At 42.1% G+C, this 18396-nt stretch overlaps 1 protein-coding gene across 2 annotated transcripts in view; it reads left to right on the top strand.

The window, feature by feature from the left end:
• SH3KBP1 (SH3-domain kinase binding protein 1) overlaps window positions 1-18396 on the top strand; it is a 269084-nt gene that overhangs the window by 64909 nt on the left and 185779 nt on the right. For both annotated transcript variants that reach the window (XM_008575775.1, XM_008575774.1), the window contains exon 2: window positions 5540-5663. In XM_008575775.1, the coding sequence (XP_008573997.1) occupies window positions 5555-5663 (109 nt within the window). In that variant the 5' untranslated portion in view covers window positions 5540-5554. The remainder of the gene's footprint in view (window positions 1-5539; window positions 5664-18396) is intronic.

Here is an 18396-nt window from a genome sequence, read left to right on the forward strand (position 1 = left end):
TAACCTGTGGTGGAAGGTTGGTGGAAGACATAAAGGGTGGGGGGGAGGAAGGTGCCCCCAAAATGGACTTTCATTGGTGTTTTACTATGTAGCGTTTTGGTTGGAGAATGACCAATTAACTTAAAGAAGTTAAGATTCAACCCAGTATCATACGTAATGGATGGGGAGGAAGAGAGGTAGCTGACTTGACCCAGGAGCCAGCCATATCCAGGCAACTTAGTTCATCAGAAAGCAGACTATCCTCATTTAGCTCCTAGTTGAATGCAAATCATGTGTTTGCCCAGCAAGGCTGCTGTTTGCAGGCCACTAAATGTGTCATGGGGCATCTTTGCTACATTGGCATTATTGGGGCTTTTTGGCCTCTGAATGTGGGTGAGCCATCTTGGACCTCCATTCAGTATGATGCCTTTGGGAAGCAGGAATGGTGTGAGGAGTTCTCCTCCTTCTCTCAGTTGGCCTTTGTGACACAGCTCAAGTGTTGTTGTAGCATTAATAGCTTATCGATGGCCTTAGTTTTACTGAACATGCTGAGTTTCCATTGTTAAGGCATCAGATTTGAAATAAGGGGAAACTGGATTTCCTTTGCCTGCTAGAGAGGTTTGCTGATGCCCTGTGTATTCTGTGCTGTGTGTAAGCTGTACATGTGTTGCTGATTTATACACGTGGGCATGTATTATGAATTTCCATAAGCCCTCATGTCCCACAATTCTGGCCCCAGATGTGGCCTCTACCTCTGATACAGTAGGACCCAGGTTATTATCAGATAGTTATAAAAACATGGACCTGGTAGTCAGAAAGCTGAGATATAGGGTTTGGAGGTTAGGGACCCCCATCCCAGAAAATCTAGAGTCCTGCTGACCTGGATCAGAACCTCGGAGAGCTCCAGGTATGCTCCAGGTGCACAGCTACTGGTAGCTGTACGCAAGCAAGAGTTGCTCCAGTGCCAAGTCCACCGTCCTCTGCAGGAAGGAGCTCTTTTATGTGGATGATAAGGGACTTAAGGCTTTGGGCCTCAATACTCTTGGGCTTATGGGTAAAGTGGTACATTACATTTTTTAAGCATGGAGGGAAGCTAAGGTTCCTACTGGAGCCATAGGCTGAGTGGTTTTGACTCTCTGTCCTATAGTCATGACACTGGCTCTTCTTGGGAGGTGAGATGTAGCAGAAGAGCTCTGCCTAGAAGGCCTAGAGTTTGGTCCCATGGCTGGCTCTGCCCCTAACTAGCTTCGTGGCCTTTGTCTGGTCTTGTGTCCTCTCTCACTGAGTCTCACTATTCTTATGTGTACAAATATGTGTCTGGCAAAATCAGTTTTTTTATTTGCTCACAGCATTATTGTGAAGAGCAAGTGAAAAATAATCTGCTAAAGAACTTTAATTTATGCAAGATAAGCATTTTCCAGTGTAAGGTTGTATAATTGTTAGCATCATCGCCTATTTTTAGAGCCCACTGATAGGAGTCCATGGCATCAGAAGTCTGCGGCCATAAGGTGTTGTCCACTAAGTGCAACCTCCCCAACTTGTATTTGCATGGTAATTGGTACCATGGGGTCAGCATGCATGTCAGATATTTTTAGCCAGGAGCAAGTACACAGGGACTTGTGGCTTGCTGTGCAATTTGAAAGGTTTTTGAATGAAGGAGCTTGTCCTGTAGTCTTTTGGAAGGAAGTGGAGATTTCAGTAGGGGAATGACAAGAGCATGCATTTGTTTTAGAAGTGTCCCTTGTGGCAGTGCAGAAGCTGAACTGGGAGGGGAGAGACTGGAGATAGGGAGACATTATTATAATCCAGGCAGGACTCCAGGGAGAGTGGTGAACAGGGGATCTCTGAAAGTAGGCAGGTTGGGTTTCAATTCTGACTTCTACCTGTTTGACCTTGGGCAAGTTTCTTTAGCTTTCTGTGTCTTGGCGTATCTGTGAATAGGGCTAGTGTGCAGACTAAAAGTTGCAATCCAGGTGAAGCTCTCAGAGCAGGGTTTGACACGTGGTAAGCACTGAAATCTGCTAACCATGTGGGTTTTTTTCTCATTTTTTTATTGTGGTAATATATATAACATAAAAGTTGCCATTTAAACAATTTTAAGTGTGCAGTCAGTGGCATTGATTACATTCACAATGTTGTACAGCCATCACTATCTATTTCCAAAACTTTTTCATCACTGTAAACAGAAATTCTGTAACTATTAAATAGTAACTTCTCATTTCCTCTCTCCCCCCACTCCCAGGTCAACTTTCATCTACTTTCTGTCTCTATGAGTTTGCCTATTCTAGATATTTCATATAAGTGGAGTCACACAATATTTGTCCTTTTGTGTATGGCTTATTTCACTTAGTATGTTTTCTAGGCTCGTCCATGTTGTAGCATGTGTCAGAACTTTACCCATATTTCTTTTTTTCTTTTTGTTTTTACTTTCTTCTCCCCTCTTCCTTCTCCCCTCTCCCCTCCTTTCTCCTTTCCTGTGTCTGGCCGGTACAGGGATCCTAACCCATGACCTTGGTGTCATCAACACCATGCTCTAACCAAGTGAGCTAATTGGTCAGCCCCCGTATTTCTTTTTGAAGCTGAATAATCCATTGTATAGATACAGGACATTTTGTTATTCATCTGTTGATGGACACTTGGGTTGTTTCCACCTTTTGCCTTTTGTGTATAATGCTGCAGTAAACATTGGCATTTAAGTATCTGTTTGAGTCCCTGCTTTCAATTCTTTTGGGTATATATCTAGGAGTGGGATTATTTGGTCATATGGTAGTTTTATGTTTAATGTTTGGGGGACTGCCATACTGTTTTCCACAGTGGTGCCACTATTTTACAGTCCCACTAGCAATGTACAAGGGTTCCAGTTTCTCCATATCCTCATCAATACCTGTTTTCTGTCTTTTTAAATTCTAGCCCATCCTAGTGGGTATGAAGGGGTATCTCATTGTGGTTTTGATTTGCATTTCCCTAATAACTAATGATGTTGAGCATCTTGTCATGTGCCTATTGGCCATTATTTTCTTTGGAGAATGTCTGTTAAAGTCCTTGGCTTGGTGTTTATGTTTTTAAGGCAATAAAGGAGGAATGGAAAGAAACAGAGATTCAGGAAGTAGATACAGGCAGACTGGGTGACTGGTTAGATGGGAGGGGGGGGGTTAGTGCTGAGTTTTCCAGCCTGGGTAAGTGGGTAGACGATGGGGGGTCAAACAAGACAGGTTCCCCTCCCTTGGGAGAAGGGGCATGTTGGAGGGAAGGTGTTGGCTTTGGGTAGGGCTGCATTGAGCCTGGTGTTGTCCAGGTGGGGAGCCCACAGAAGTCATTGCCATGTCCATGTGTCTGTCTGGTTTCTTTGAAAAAATGCAGGGCGTATTTTAAGTTTTATCTGCTCCCTGCTTCCACGTAAGAGGCAACTTAAGTTCTCTCACCATTCGGCTTCTCTGTCCAGCAAATGCAAGCAATTACTGGGGAAACGATGGCATCTGGGGTTTCTGGGTCAGCCTTTCTCCTGGTGCTGGCTTCTCAGCCCTTAAGCACCTGCTCTCACTCCGATCAGTCCTTTCCAGGCAGCTGCTCACGGTGTGCTGCTCTGAAGCATTGGGGTGTGAGCCTTCTTGAGAATCATGGCTTCTGATGTTCTCCAGTGACCACCGTAGCCTCACCCCAGCCTTCCCTGACTGCGCCATTAACAGCTAGCGCTAAGCAAACACTTGCCATGTAGCCCCCAACCCCCTGACTTTCTCTGAAGTGCTCCTCAGCAAAGCCAGATGTTGTGTTGCTGCATCGCGTTGTGTCTAGGTGGGGAGTTTATTTATGCACAGTCATAGCCACACTGCAACAGAAAATGAGGTTTGAGCAATTGTGCCTCCCCCAAAGAAACAACCATTGGGGAAATGAGCCCCCTTGGTGGCTGTTGTCTTCACTTCCAGGACCATAGCAGGCTGGCAGGCATCCCCTAGAAAGCATCCCATCATGTGGCCCAGGCAGGCAGTGTTTGCAGATTGTCCCCTGATGCCATCTGCCCGTGAGGCTCCAGGAACCCCCAGCAACTGCTGTTCTAGCACGTGCTGGGGCTGCTGAGGTGGATGTCCATGTGCGCACACACAGACACAGACACAGACACAGACACACACACACACACACACACAGCTTCATGTAGGGCACTGAGGTACCAGTGTTGGCCTGGGGCTAAGCTTTGCCTAATTAGGCCTCTGGGACACCAGCTGAAACTCTCAACCCAGCAAAGCGCCAGCCCCAGTGGCTGGTTTCCGGTGGGGCCTGGGTGAGAGAGGAAGAGAGGGTGAGGCTGTTGTGAACAGAGCCAGCAGCTGGGGAATTGGATATGGTAACCAACATACACTCGGGTGTGGAGGCAGCTGCGGGGCAGTGGCAATGTTCAGACATGCTGTTGTTTTCCTTCCATCTGTGCCCTCTGTGCAGGCCTAATCATGGACCCTACCTAATGTACCATCTTCATGTCCATTGCATAGAAGAAACCCAGCCCCATTTTTCCCCCCACGCTCTTTCTGAAGAACACATCCCTCACCCTTGAGCCCTTGCTGCCATTCAACCATGCTTTAGGTCTAGTCCCTGAGCTTTCACTTTTTCCCAAGTTCATGTGATCGTGGGTTCAGACAAGCCTAGAAACCCCTTGCTCCTTACAAGAGTGCTGGTGTACAGACCTGCACTTTGTGAGTTGCTAGTCATCATTTGGGGCTATTAATGCTTCTGAAAAGAATTATGTAAATTATTAAAGTAATTCGAAATAATTATATCAGCTATCAGGTTTTAAAAATCCAGATCTTAATAGAGCTTTGATAAGGGGTTGACAAACCTTTTCTGTAAAGGGCCAGATACTTTTGGCTTTGATCTCTGTTGCAACTAGTCAGCTCTGCTGTTGGAGCATTAAAGCAGCTGTCCACAATACTTACACGCATGGACAGGGTTGTGTTCTAATGAAACTTTCTTTACCAAAATGGGTGGTGTGCTGTAGTTTGCTGACCCCTGGCCTAGAATGATAGTCTTTATTTTTAGTCTGTCATCCTTATTTTTTTTCTATCAAGAGTTGAAAAGCCAGAGGAACTTGATGACTGTAAATGAATTTAAATCATCTTCTTTTGGGTTTCGCATAATTGTGAGCACAATGGTGATTTGGGAATATACTTCTCTAATCCCTTGTTGCAAAGAATAGAAATCAGAAGGTTTATTAAGGGGTGAATCTGCTTGGCCAAAGCTTGTCATTGTTCAAAAAGTAGAACAGGCTGTCACTTAGAGGTGTATGGTAGCTTTTATCACTCATTCTCTTTATGGTCACATGGGATGGCCATAGTCACATAAGGTCCCCTCCTCATACTGGACATTATTCCATTTTATAGGACCAAGTGCTTCTCCAGTATGTGTAAGGAAAAAACTACAAAAATATAGGAAATGGTGTTTTTAAAACATCATGTTATGCTGAGTTGGCATCACTATAGTTCATTTCCAGAAAGATGAAGCTTAAGATGGTCAAAGAGGCATCCTAGAATTTCAAACTACAGTATTGTTTTCCTTTTATCTGTCCTTACAGGAAATAAAGAAGGAGATGAAGAAAGACCCTCTCTCCAACAAAGCTCCAGAAAAGCCCATGCACGAAGTGCCCAGTGGAAACTCTTTGCTGTCTTCTGAAACAATTTTAAGAACCAATAAGAGAGGTATGGAAAAGGAGAAAGAGCCCCCCTGCCCCTACACAAGCAGCAACTGGAAAATTCTAGGTGAACTGTGTCAAATTTTGCATTGCTGAAAAATTGAATGGAGTTTGCCCTTTTGGTTTTTGTTATAAATTTTGGATGCATGTACACACACACAGAGACACACAGAACAAGTAACTATGTAGTAACTGGAATAAAGGGAACTAATAACAAAAATTTTTTTTTTTGACAATGGGAAAGCAGATTAAATTTGTAATGATGACTTTTCTAGGGTTTTAACTTTCATTTTCATAACTTTTTATGCACAGAAGGTGAATTTAGAGACTGTTGTGGTGCAGGCCTGAGCTGTGTGTGTCTGACCACATTCACCTTTTAATTTAAGGCAGATTTTATCAGGATCTTTCTCTAACTCCTGGGCTCCCTAACGCAGACTCTGTGTCTGGATTTATGAAGCAGAATGTGCAAAGATACTCATACAGCTAATACATCCATCTGACTAGGATGTAACAATCTAATCTCGTTTTCCCTCTTTTGAGACTTGGAGGCAAATTTTCAGGTATCAGCTTGTTGGAGTTTGGTTTTCTCCCCCAGCCCCTCTTAGTGATCATTGTTGTTTGAAATGATGTGAGAGGGAATATAAGACCGCAGAGATGACCCTCAGTTTTATTCTGTGGGCACACTGGGTTCCCTCGGTTTTTCCTGACCATGGATGAGGCAGGGCATGTGGTAAGCGCACCCGCCTGTAGGTTAGCGTTCAGCTGCTGGCTGTTCAAGGGCTTATTACTTCCTTAAAGAGAAACAGAGAGCTGCTAGAAAGCAGGGGCAGGAAGTGTATTACCAAAGGGTTCCATTAACAAGAAAAAAAGAAGGCAAGTTTACATAACCATGGGGAAGAACAGCTAATCTTTCATAAAATTTAGACAGCATAAGAATGTGTCCAATAAACTGCCCATTGATCATAGAGCTGGAAACATTAGCTTTGTGTCTCTCTTCCTTCCTGTCTCTTCCTCTACCTCCTCCAGCTGCCCTGGGTTACATTTCCTTTTCTGAATTATTCAGATGAGATATTGGCTGGAGGCCCACATTGGTTAGAAGCTATAGGATTTTTTTTTTTTTTTTAAATCCCATCCTACCAAAGCAGGGGATTCCCCATTTTAAGAATTAAGCGTACTTTGCTGTAAAACTAGTCTTCCTGAAAAGTACCTCCTGTGTTCTTGCAAATAAGTTCCCAGATTCCCGAGAACCTGCGATTACAGGCTTTAGAGAGCTAGAGTTCACAGCATCTTCTTTCTGCATTTCCAAACCACTCTGGCTGGCGTGGGCTCTCCCGCCCCTCAACTGCGGGCCCCACAACTGTGTACACGATGACCAGCGGCCAGGCCTCTCCGGCCAGCCCCGTTCTTGTATAGTTGCTAAGAGATTTAAGGTAATTAATTTAACAAGAGAAGGAATTAATTAAGGTAAGGAATTAAGGTAATTATCTGGATGAGTTCAGTAAAATTACCTGAGAACTTTAAATCAACGAAGGAATAGAACTTTTCAGATAACTGTCTCTGTAAAGAGACTGAAAATCTGGCCTTTGAGTTCCCCAATGGAATTTTTCATTCACCGAAAAATGGAATTAAAAGGGGTAGCTTTTACTGACTTATGTTTCTTTTTTTAAGCCTTCTACCTTAGGCCTGCAGCCTGGTTATGAGCAATCTCTTACTCTTAGGCATTTTGTATACTGCATGTGCCAGCAGCCATGAGGTTTGAGTACATGGAGGCATTCTGTAAATATGAAGCACATTACAACCCATCTTCATTCTGTCCCAGGCTTCACACTGACCTCCTGGGTCACCTGGGCCAAACATTAATTTCCACTGAAGGGGAAGCATTGTGTACCAGGACCAGGGCTGCCTTCGGCCCTCCCCCACCCATCACGACTAACAGTATTCCCCTACTCCTTATAATCAACAGCAGGGGGAGATTGATTGGCCTTGTCAGGCCAGATAAATAGTTCATTGTACTGATCTCAAAAGCTACATTTTTTCCCACCCCAAATCAATGAAAAAACACTCTTTTTTTCTTTAAGACAAGGATCAGAGGCGAAATCTGTGGGATGATTCTAGTTACTTGTAAACAGTTCCATCCAACTAATTTTTAAAGTTTTATGAGTTATCGTAAATGACTGAAGTCTCCCCCTCCCCTTTGTTTCCATCAAGCTTTGTCCCTAGAAACCTTTTAGATGTTTTGGTCTATTACTGTTGTATGGCTGTTAGGGAGGGAAGTTACTTTCAGGGTTTCTTAACAGCCTGCTTTGATTCACTAACATGGGATCTTTATTAGAGTATATGAGTCCACCTTGTGATTCAGCCTTGGACCCTGTGAGAATTTAATAGAATTAACAAAAGTTTTTTGCCTTCAACTTTATCAAAGATGAGATGACTGTTTTCCTTATATGGGCCTTAAAATTCAATACAGGCTTGGAATTGGTTTAATAAAGATTGAAGTCTATTTCTATTATGAGTCTGAAATTAAACCACTTCATTGGGTCTTGAACTTGAGATAGACTTCGCCCCACAGCCATTTCTTTTGCATTTTGTGACATGCTGCACTTTGTAGCAGTTGTAAACAGATTGTAGAAACTCATAGTCTGGGATGAACTCACTCTCCCCAGATACCTATGTAAGGTCAGAAGGTACCTTCGGCTTGAAGGAAGCTATTCATTCATAGCCTTGAGAAAAGGCCAGAACTGTGGAAACATTAGTTTGGGGACTGATTAGTTTCAGTTTTCAGCTTTAACTTTTGTAAATTTCTACAGAGTTGATTTAGGGGGTTACTGGAATGACTCCATGTTTTTTAATTATTATTATTTGGAAAGAGGATGTGAAATTGAGAGAGAAAGCATGACTTCCCAGTTGGCTTGGCATGGTAGCCATGGGCTGTGCATTCTGGGCACTAAACCTCAGGGGCAGCTGTGCCCATTCCCACCTCTGGCCATTTCTCTGGTCTTTACCTGAGGCTCAATGAAGGAACTTCCTGTTTGAAACAAGTATTTCCCAAGGAATAAGTCATTTTTCATTTAAACTTGTAGCGTGGATATTGTATATTCTAAAGTTATCCCAGACTCCAGTATGTTGAAAAACTGCAGCCTTAAACTATGAAAACTTGCCTTGGACTCAAATGTCATTCTCATGACTCAAACAGAAAAGAATTGTCTGTTTTCTTCTGAGGATGATTTATTCTTTTGTGTCTTCTACCATTAAACCCATATGGGAGAATGATGAGCCCTCCTAAATTGGAACATTGATATATAGAAGAATTTTTAAAACAAGCGTTTAAACCTCAAGCTTAGAAGCAAAAAGGAATACAGTGGAAGTTTTAACAGATAATAGCAAATACTCTAATATGTTCTTGAAAATGAGCAGTAGATTTTGTCCATTTGAATATAGACTCTTTTCTACTTGAATTAAAAATGAAATAAAAAATCATTTGGTTTCAGCCTTAGAAGGATTTCCGGACTAACTTTATCCATGTGATCAGTTAAGTACCCAGGCTGTAGTCAGTACCCTGCTGGCCCGTGTGAGGACCACGTGTGAGGCTCTGTTCCAGGTCTCTAGCTCGCATGGGTAGCAGACCACATGGGGAGGTGGCATCACTGTGTCTCTCTGAACTCCTGAAGCCTGTAATGTGGACATTGTTCCTTCCTCACCTTTTAGTGGATACCAATGAACATTCAACAGCATGTGTTTACTAGATGCCTACTATGTGCCTGGCCCTGGGCTTGGGCAGGTATAAAGACTAGCAAAACACCAGCCAGTCCTGCCTGCAAGCAATTCCAGTCTGGTATGTCACTTGAGAAATGTTGAGAAAGTGCTGCAGATTTCTCATATTTTTTTTATGGCAAGGTGGGGGTATGTCTCTTATTTACTTCTGTCATTCTGAATGTGAAGCCACTCCATGGGTTTCTGGTTGGCTTTATATGTCCTTGTTTCTATTTCCAGTTTATCATGAATTCAGTGTTTGGTAAGTCTCTATTGTATTTTGCACATTTATTATTCTTTGCTATTGTTATTATTATTGTTATGCTGTCCTGATATAAGATGTATTTTATAATCATCTTTTTAAGTCGCTCTGCTACTTTGGCATCTGCCTTCCGAAAGATAAACTGCTTTTACCATCTTTATTTAAGGTTTGTTATGCATTTGCATTTTACTGCCCCTTCCAGAGATTAATGATGAAAGATCTGATCTGACAGTTTAAAAGACAGTATTTGTGACAAGTCTAGCTCTGATGCTACAAGGCGAGATCTGCTGTCTCACGTGATGCTCACATTAAGATGGGGGAGGGTTGCTCTTGGAATTGGTATGTGGGGATGCATTCAATTGTAGAACATTGCTCTGTGGTTTCATTTTGGTGCATTTGGTCCTTCAGACAGGTTTGATTCACATGTTTTCCTTAACAGAGGGACCAACAGCTTCTCTGCCTCTGGTGACACACTGTTGCTTTAAAAGTCAGTGCAGACTTTCACTTTGTGTGTGGATGGGTAATACACACATGCTCTTCCACATTAACATGGGCCTTGTGTTTGCCACATGGAAGGGCTCTCCATTTTGGTCTGCTGCCTGTAGCTGTCAGAAGAATTTTACTTCATGTTTATCTTTCTTTTCGTCATAGTTGTAGAACTAGTCATTCCAATCCCTAAACAGATCTGACCAAGTGATCTCCCTTCCTTTTCCCCTTTCCCTGAAGGGGAAACCTTTTTTCAAGCCTTCATTTCTTTGGCATTTACTTGGCTGCAGGGAATACCATGTGGTATTCCTGAGGTATCTGTTGGACTGGTTCGTGAGAACTTGGGTGAGGGTGTGAGTGTGTGTATGTGTGTGCAAACACACACATGCTGGCATGGGATGCTCATCATGGCTACAAGGCAGTGGCATGGATCTTTTTTTGGGTGGTGGGGGGCGGTGGTGGCTGGCCTGTACGGGGTTCCAAATCCTTGACCTTGGTATTGTAACACACGTGCTCTAACCAACTGAGCTAACAGGTCAGCCCCAGTGTCATGGAACTTGATAGGCTGGGGGCTCTTTGTTGGAAATGAAACTATAAACAAAGGATGGAAAAAAGTGTATTCCTAAATAAGAAAATGTCAACTGTGCTTTGGTTTTCCAGTGGTTTGTTGTTTAAGGTACATATAAGATCTGGGGATTTGTTTGTAGAAACGAGACTTTATTTTTCTTTCAAATTTCCTTTTGGATAAATAAATGTGAATTCCCCCTGGTTAACAAGGAATCTGAAAATGTGGCATTTTGGGTCACATTTTCTTTGGGTTATCAAATCACCTGTCAGTTTTACCTAAGGAGCTGGCTTTTCTGGACTGATAGAAGAGTAGGAGTTAACAGAAGGCGTTACTGTGTTGAAGCTCTTGGCTGTCACCTGAGCTGGTCTTTCCCAGGGGAGTGAATAGTCATTCAATAATATGTACATCTGTGTGAATGTATCTGTATATGCATCTACAGTCTTTTTTCCGGTGGGCCTTCATTCTCAAAAGCTTGAGAGTAAAGAACCTTTACAGTAAAGAGCCTTTTCTACTAACAATCCCTAGCTGCTTTTTTTTAATTTTAATTTTAATTTTTATTTTTTTTGTCTTTTTTCGTGACCGGCAACGGATCGCAACCCTCAGTGTCGCGCCCGTACCGGACCGGGACCAGCAACGGGATCGCAACCCTCGGTGTTGCCCCCGCTCCTCGCTCAGCCAGTGAGCGGCCGGTCTGTATGTGGGATCCGAACCCTCGGCGGGAGCGCCACCGCGCTTCCCAAGCGGCGCACTGTAGCAGTGTGCCACCAGGCCGGCCCCCTAGCTGCTTTTTTGGTGAGCGTTATTGGGAGCCTGTGTTAAGACCAATGACTGATGTTATAGTATGTGTTGCCCATGCTCAGGTTCTTATCTGCGTAGTCCTGCCTGTTAAGCCTAGGGGTGGCAGTGGGGAAATGGGTGGAAAGAAGCACATGGGTGGAGGGGTGTTGCTGTTGTACATACTCTATACTTTTTATGTGTGGATCATTGACAAAATTGGTTTTTTGGATTTTTCTTCAGTTATATTTATCTCCTTTTGATCTCCATGTCCTGGTCCCAAGGCATTAATGCTAGAGTAATGCATGTCCCATGGAATAGTTGTGGATTTAGACTCCCACCGCGTTCCCATTGGGTTTCCACCCAAGTCCACCCAGAAGACCATCCATGAAGTGGATTTGTGGTAGTGGCTCCACCTGGTGGCTCTCCTCAGAAATGCCTCCTCCTGCCCATCTCCTTTTCTCCTTGGGAGAATCCTATTCGAGGAGGATGCCTTTGGTTCCTCTGACTCAGTGTTCGTAGTTGATGGAATTCCATCTCCGACCCATGGCTTCTCACATTACACACATTCTCTTTACTCCTTTTCTTTTCTTGCCTAAGATTTGCTCGCTGAACTCAATAGAATCTGTTTCCTGATCTTTGTTCTATCCGTGATACCACCACTGACCGGGATCATTGTTGATAAGCATTAAAAAAATAAAAGGACTCCTATAGGCATGACTATAGGTACAAATATTAATTTGGACACAATAAAGAATCACACTAAAATCCCTGTAGGTAAGCCAAAGCCTCCTTAATAGCTCCAAGTACCCTTCACTTCTTGTTGAACTCATTTTTCTTCAAAGGAGCAATATTTTATTACTGATGTCATTTTCAGTTGCCAGCAGGTGGTGAAAGTAAAAAGCCAACTGACTTTGTTGGCTTTGTTATTGTTTGTAAATTCTCTACAGGCAGCCCCTTCTTGCCTGGGCGTGGACCACCCCCACTTGGTATGCCACTGAGAAGAAGTATTTTTGATAAATAAAAATGTCTTTTCTTTAATATCACTATTTTTCAGATTTTGCTAGTTGATAATATTGCAGATGTGCCTTATTTGAGCTACGTTGTAGGTTAGTCAGGAACTTGATCACCATTTATAACTTCATTTCTAAGGGAAAATGCATTTGGAGTTCCAAACGCTCTACATAGAGCATAACACACTTGGAAGTCTGACTTCCTATTTTGTTTCTTATATTGCTGGCAAAAAGCCTTATGCACCTTTTAAAAGTCAGAGAGTCTGTATAACAGGGGACTACTGAAGTTTGCTCATATTGCAGGGGAGTTTACAGTTCACACTGTACAGAATGCTGGAAGTGTATGGGCTCCACACAATGCACCGGGCTCTGAGGACAGCTCTAGGGTTCAATCACAATGCACTGTTGTACGTGGTGCTTATTTTTATGAGGCCTCAGTTTGATCTCAGCATGCCCAAGTTTGTCTGTACAAGGCATGTTGTAAAAGGAGGTGTTATTGTATATTCTCATGTACTAGAGAGGAGACCTTGTGACATGTGTGACACACTCAGAAAGAACCAGGCCAGCATTTCCTAATGTGTGTTGCATGGAGTCCTATTCCTGCAAAATATTCCATAAAAGAGGGATGGAGAGAGAGAGGGAGAGGGAGAGACAAAGAGAGAAAATTGCCTCTTTGGTCAAATTTCAGCTATAGCAGCTGTGATGGGTACGTATTAGCATATTGCAGGCTCTCAGATGTCCTGTGGTGAGGAGACGTGCTTATCCTTAATCGTGGAATCAAATTTTACTGAGTACTAGTTAGGACTCCACTTTGGGATGTGCTAGGTTTTAAAATGCAGGGCAAGGAGCTCGCAAAGTATCTCTAAGATAATCTTCAGATTCTACCTTGGATGGGAGAATTAAAGTGGAAACGGTGGTGCTGGCACCGAGAGAAATGACTGACGACGCTTCTGAAGCCTGTGGCTGTGAAGACATGAGTTAGATGATGCCAGCAGAACATTCCCTGAAACTGAAATTTGAAAGCCAGTCCTTTTGGTAGTTTTTCAAGTGACAGGCTGAAAGGGGATGTTTCCCCTGATCATTTCTTGGGTCCTTTGTCTGCGTGTTTACCTGGGCTGGGCTTTGGAATGAAAAGTGGGCTGAGGGGGCCCAATCCAGTGACTGGTGAGGCCAGGTTGTTCAGGTCTACTTGGGACTTGGGTCAGGATCAAATCTGCAATTCCAGGGATAGTTTTTATAACAAGGACAGGCTCTATACAGTCAAAATAGTCCCATTGCTTTCTCTGCCTGTTCAGTTGAAAGACAGTAAATCGTAGCTTTTCTTGACACCATTAAAACCCCGAATGTATGTAAAGAAGGGCTGTGTTCAGTCTCTCTCCCTACTGGTGTAAGAGGCTCCCATTTTGAGGTCAGGAAATAAATCTACATGTGTGGCCACAAGGAAAAACCACATAGCCTGTCTCGTTAGAGGCCTGGAATCATAGAATTACTGAGGTGGCTGCATCAGGCACCCACTTACTGAATTGCTAGGCAAGAGGACATGGAGCTTCTGCCCAGGAGACCCCAAAGGACACCCCTTGGATCTGGGGGACTGACCTTTGCTAAGCCCCACTTGGGAGCCTTCTTTCTAAAGAGATTTTTCTGGGTAGGGAGCTGCTAGATTAATAATGAAAGGTAATTAATCAGAGGTAGATGATATGCAAGTGCTGGTTGCTATTTGTTGCACTGTATGGGGACAGCAGCTGTACTCACTTGCAGTAAGCTCTGGAAAAGGGGCATTTTCTTCTAATTATATCTCGATCTGTCATCACAGCCTGGTGCCCCTGATGCCATGTGCAGCCCCAGCTTAGTCTTTGGGCTTTTGGCTTTTTGTGCTTGTGAAGCCTTGGAACTGTTGCGCCCAAACAATGAGGACATTTCATGGCCCAACTCCCTAACCCATGGTCAGGCTGACAGCGGGCCCAGCTGCAGTGCCAGGTGGGCTGCCCTCATTGTTCCCACCGGGAAGGGAAGAGAGAACAGCCAGAAACTTCCCCTGTGTGTGCCAGTGCACGAGAAAGAGCATTTAAGGAGGACAAGCCTGCTTGTTCCATTCGTGTTTCTCTGGAGACCTGAGTAAGCTGAGCGCAGCAGGGCCTTGTTGCGGGAAGAACAGCTGTTGGGAGGCCCCAGGCTCCACTTCTGCGGCCCCTCGCTCTGTTTTCCAGCGTGCCCGTCTATAAAGCAGGGAGGCTACTCTTGTTCCCTCCCTCGGGGCAATTGTGGGGATAAAAATGAGTAAAGAGAATAGGTTTGGAGAATAGGTTAGTAGAGTGAAGTAGGGTGAGGAGTCACTCACAGTAGCAGTTTTTATTTAAAGTAGTAAACTGCCAGTAAGATCCCAGAGTGTTGGCAAGAAATTAGAGGTTTATGGGAAACAGTAATAAAGTGTTTCCATGAAGCAACCAGTGATCAGATGCACATGGAACATTCTTCAGAATGGACCATATGCTAGGCCGTAAAAGAAGTCGCAATAAATTTGAAAGGATTAAAGTCATACAAAGTATGTTCTCCAACCACAATGGTATTAACTTAGAAATCAATAACAGAGGGAAATTGGGGAAATGCACAAATATATGGAAATGAAACAACATACTCCCAAGTAACCAATGGGTCGAAGAAGAACTCACAAGGGAAATTATAAAATACGTTGAAATGAATGAAAATGAAAACTCAGCATACAAAAATGTACCACATGCGGCTAAAACAGTGCTTCGAGTGAAATTAACAGCTGCAAACGCCTGTGTTCACATCTCACATTAATAGCCTAACTTTCTACCTTAAGAAACTAGAGAAGAGCAAACTAAACTCAAGGCAAGCAGAAAGAAGGAAATAGTAAAGATTACAGTGGAAATAAATGAAATAGAGAATAGAAAAACAGTATAGAAAATCAGTGAGACTAAAAGCTGGTTCTTTGAAATGGTCAGCAAAATTGATAAACTTTGGCTACACTGATCAAGAAAAAGAAGGAATTATATCACTACTGAGCTTAAGAGAAATTAAAAGGATTATAAGGGAATGCTATGATCAACTAATACACTGGGGGGAATGTAAAATGGTGCAGCCACTTCGGAAAATAGTCTGGCAGTTCCTCAAACTGTGAACTACACAGTTCCTGTGTGACCCAGCATTCCACACCCAAGAGAAATGAAAACATATATATCCACACATAAATTGTACACGAATGTTCATAGCATAGCCAAAAAGTGGAAACAACCCAAATGTCATCAACTGATGAATGGATAAGTACAATGTGGTCTATCCACATAGTGGAATATTACTTGGCCATAAAAAGGCATGAAGTCCTGATACATGCTATAGCATGGACGAACTTTGACAACATTATAATAAATGAAAGAAGCCAGACGTGAAAGAACACATTATATGACTCCATGTATATAAAATGTCCACAGCAAGCAACTCCCTAGAGATAAAGTGGATTCTTTATGGTTGCTTAGGTTGGGAGCGGGATTGGATAGTGACTGCAAATGGTTATGAGGTTTCTTTTGGGGTGATGCAAATGTTCTCAAATTAGATGGTTGTGATGGTTCAATTCTGTAAATATATAAAAACTAATCGCACAATTAATATGGGTGAATATTATGGTAGGTAAATTATATCTCAGTAAAGCTTTTTTTTTTTTCTTCCCTAAAAGAATACCACAGAAACTGGTGTTAAAATGCGGCACCTGGCTGTGCCTGGCTGTCTGTCTGCCTTTCTCTTTTATGTCCCCTACCGCTACTCCCCCTCTCAGCTGAGGGACAAGATGTGCCATGTCATTTATTCAAGTCTTTAAAATTATATATTTCTCAGTGAAGCTTTATGTTTTTCCTTATTCAATCAGTTGCCTAGGAGATAGTGAGTCTTGAGGGATCAAGACGACACTGTTTTGCTAAGGATGACCTAAATATTAGATAATCAATTGGAGAAGGGTAGAGAACTGACTGTGGCATCGTATTGTTCATTTTGTGAGGAAAATGAGATTCCCTATAAATCAAAAGCCAAACCTCTTATATTCTAAATTCTGTGTTTCATACAGAGAGCCTCTGCTAGAAAGGAAAGAATCCATTTATGTTTCCGATTTTTTCTTGCTATTGTCAGTAACTCTGCGTTGGCTATTTTTGCTCATAAATCTTTATCCACAGCTCTGATGATTTCTTTAGGAAAGATTCTTAGATGTGGAATTACTGGACAAAAGCGTGTATATATTTTATGGGACTTTGATTCATTATTACCGATTGATTTCCTGAAGGCGTGCACCAGTCTGCACCACCACCAGAAGAGGGGAGACTGCTTTTTAGTGTTTTAAGTTTGAATTTCTCTGATTGAGTGCTTTAACATTTTAAAAAATTATTTATTTTTTATTTTAATTTATCAATATATAATGTAGTTGATTTTTGTGTCCCTTTACCCATGCCTCCTTTTCCCCCTTCCCTCTCCCCCAAATCAGGATCATATCTGTTCACTTATCTTAACAAGTCAAGGAATTATTGTGATTGTTGTGTCTTCTTTCCTCCCCACCCCCATTTGTTTGTTTGTATATGTGGGAGCTAATAGAAATACATGAACATTTTTTCTTCTATCATTTGCTAGGAGTCATTGTTCTTTATATTGAGATCTTTATATTTTTCGTATTGATTAGTGTATTATTTGCCATTCATGGCAAATTTTGTCTCCCAGTTCACTCTGCATCCTGTTTACAATTGGTTTTGATGTGCAGAAATAGTACATTTTTTATGTAGATTAGTATGTGGATGCTTGCTTTTATGATTTCTCTGAATAAATTCTCACCCAATTTTTCTTCTTTTTTATAATGGCTTCATTTTTTACTTTAAAAATTTAATCTACATGGAATTTTGATGTATATTGTGAGGTTAGTGTGCAAATTGATTTTTATTTTGTAATAGCCACTTTTCCAGGACTGTTTATTGAATAACCCAGACCTTTTTCATGATTTTGTGTTAACTCATTTATCATAGAATGTTGTTATATATATTACGGTCTTTTTTCTAGACTTTCAATTCTGTACCATTACTTTATTTCACCATTCTTGCATCAATATGGTTAACTAACATGGCTTTATAATACATTTTAATATATAACATGGCAAGCCCTTTTCCTTCCTAGTATGACTCTTCAACCAAAAACGTTTTGGCCAGTCTCACTTGTTTACTCTAAAATCATGTCAAGTTTTTAAAATTCCACTGGGATAGTTTTATTTGTGTAGTCTTGCTTCTTATGTTTTTTCTAGATAGATTGTAGTTGTTGGCTGATCCATAGAAGTATTTAACTTTTGAATATTTCTCTTATTAATGGCCCTTTGTGGAAAATACTCTTATTAATTAAAAAATGTTCCCCTTTGATATTAAGAGAATTGCTAGTACTTACGAGTCACCAGCTTTCAGAAGGTGGATGTGTGGAGATTATAAAATGCTATATTGGGACAAATGACATTTTAGAAACAAAAATTCCTTAACTTGGATAGAACTTTACAGTGTGTGTGTTAAGGAATTTTTATCCAAGTTAAGGAATTTTTATCCAAGTTAAGGAATTTTATACGTATGTATATATGCGTGTGTGTGTGTATACACATATATATATGAGAGAGAGAGAGATGGACAGAGTCACTCACTTCTTAGACTGTCACCATAAGATATGGTAAAAGAAGTGTCCTTGTGTGTCCATTTTAAAGGTAAGGAAACAGAGAGGAAGAGGTGAAAAATGACTTACCGGGCCGGCCCGGTGGCGCACTCGGTAGAGTGCGGTGCTTGGGAGTGCGGTGGCGCTCCCGCCGAGGGTTTGGATCCCATGTAGAGACCGGTCTGCTCACTGGTTGAGCACGGTGCGG

This window comes from Galeopterus variegatus, unplaced genomic scaffold, assembly GCF_000696425.1.
Source record: "Galeopterus variegatus unplaced genomic scaffold, G_variegatus-3.0.2 Scaffold1238, whole genome shotgun sequence".
In the NCBI taxonomy this organism is placed as follows: domain Eukaryota; kingdom Metazoa; phylum Chordata; class Mammalia; order Dermoptera; family Cynocephalidae; genus Galeopterus; species Galeopterus variegatus.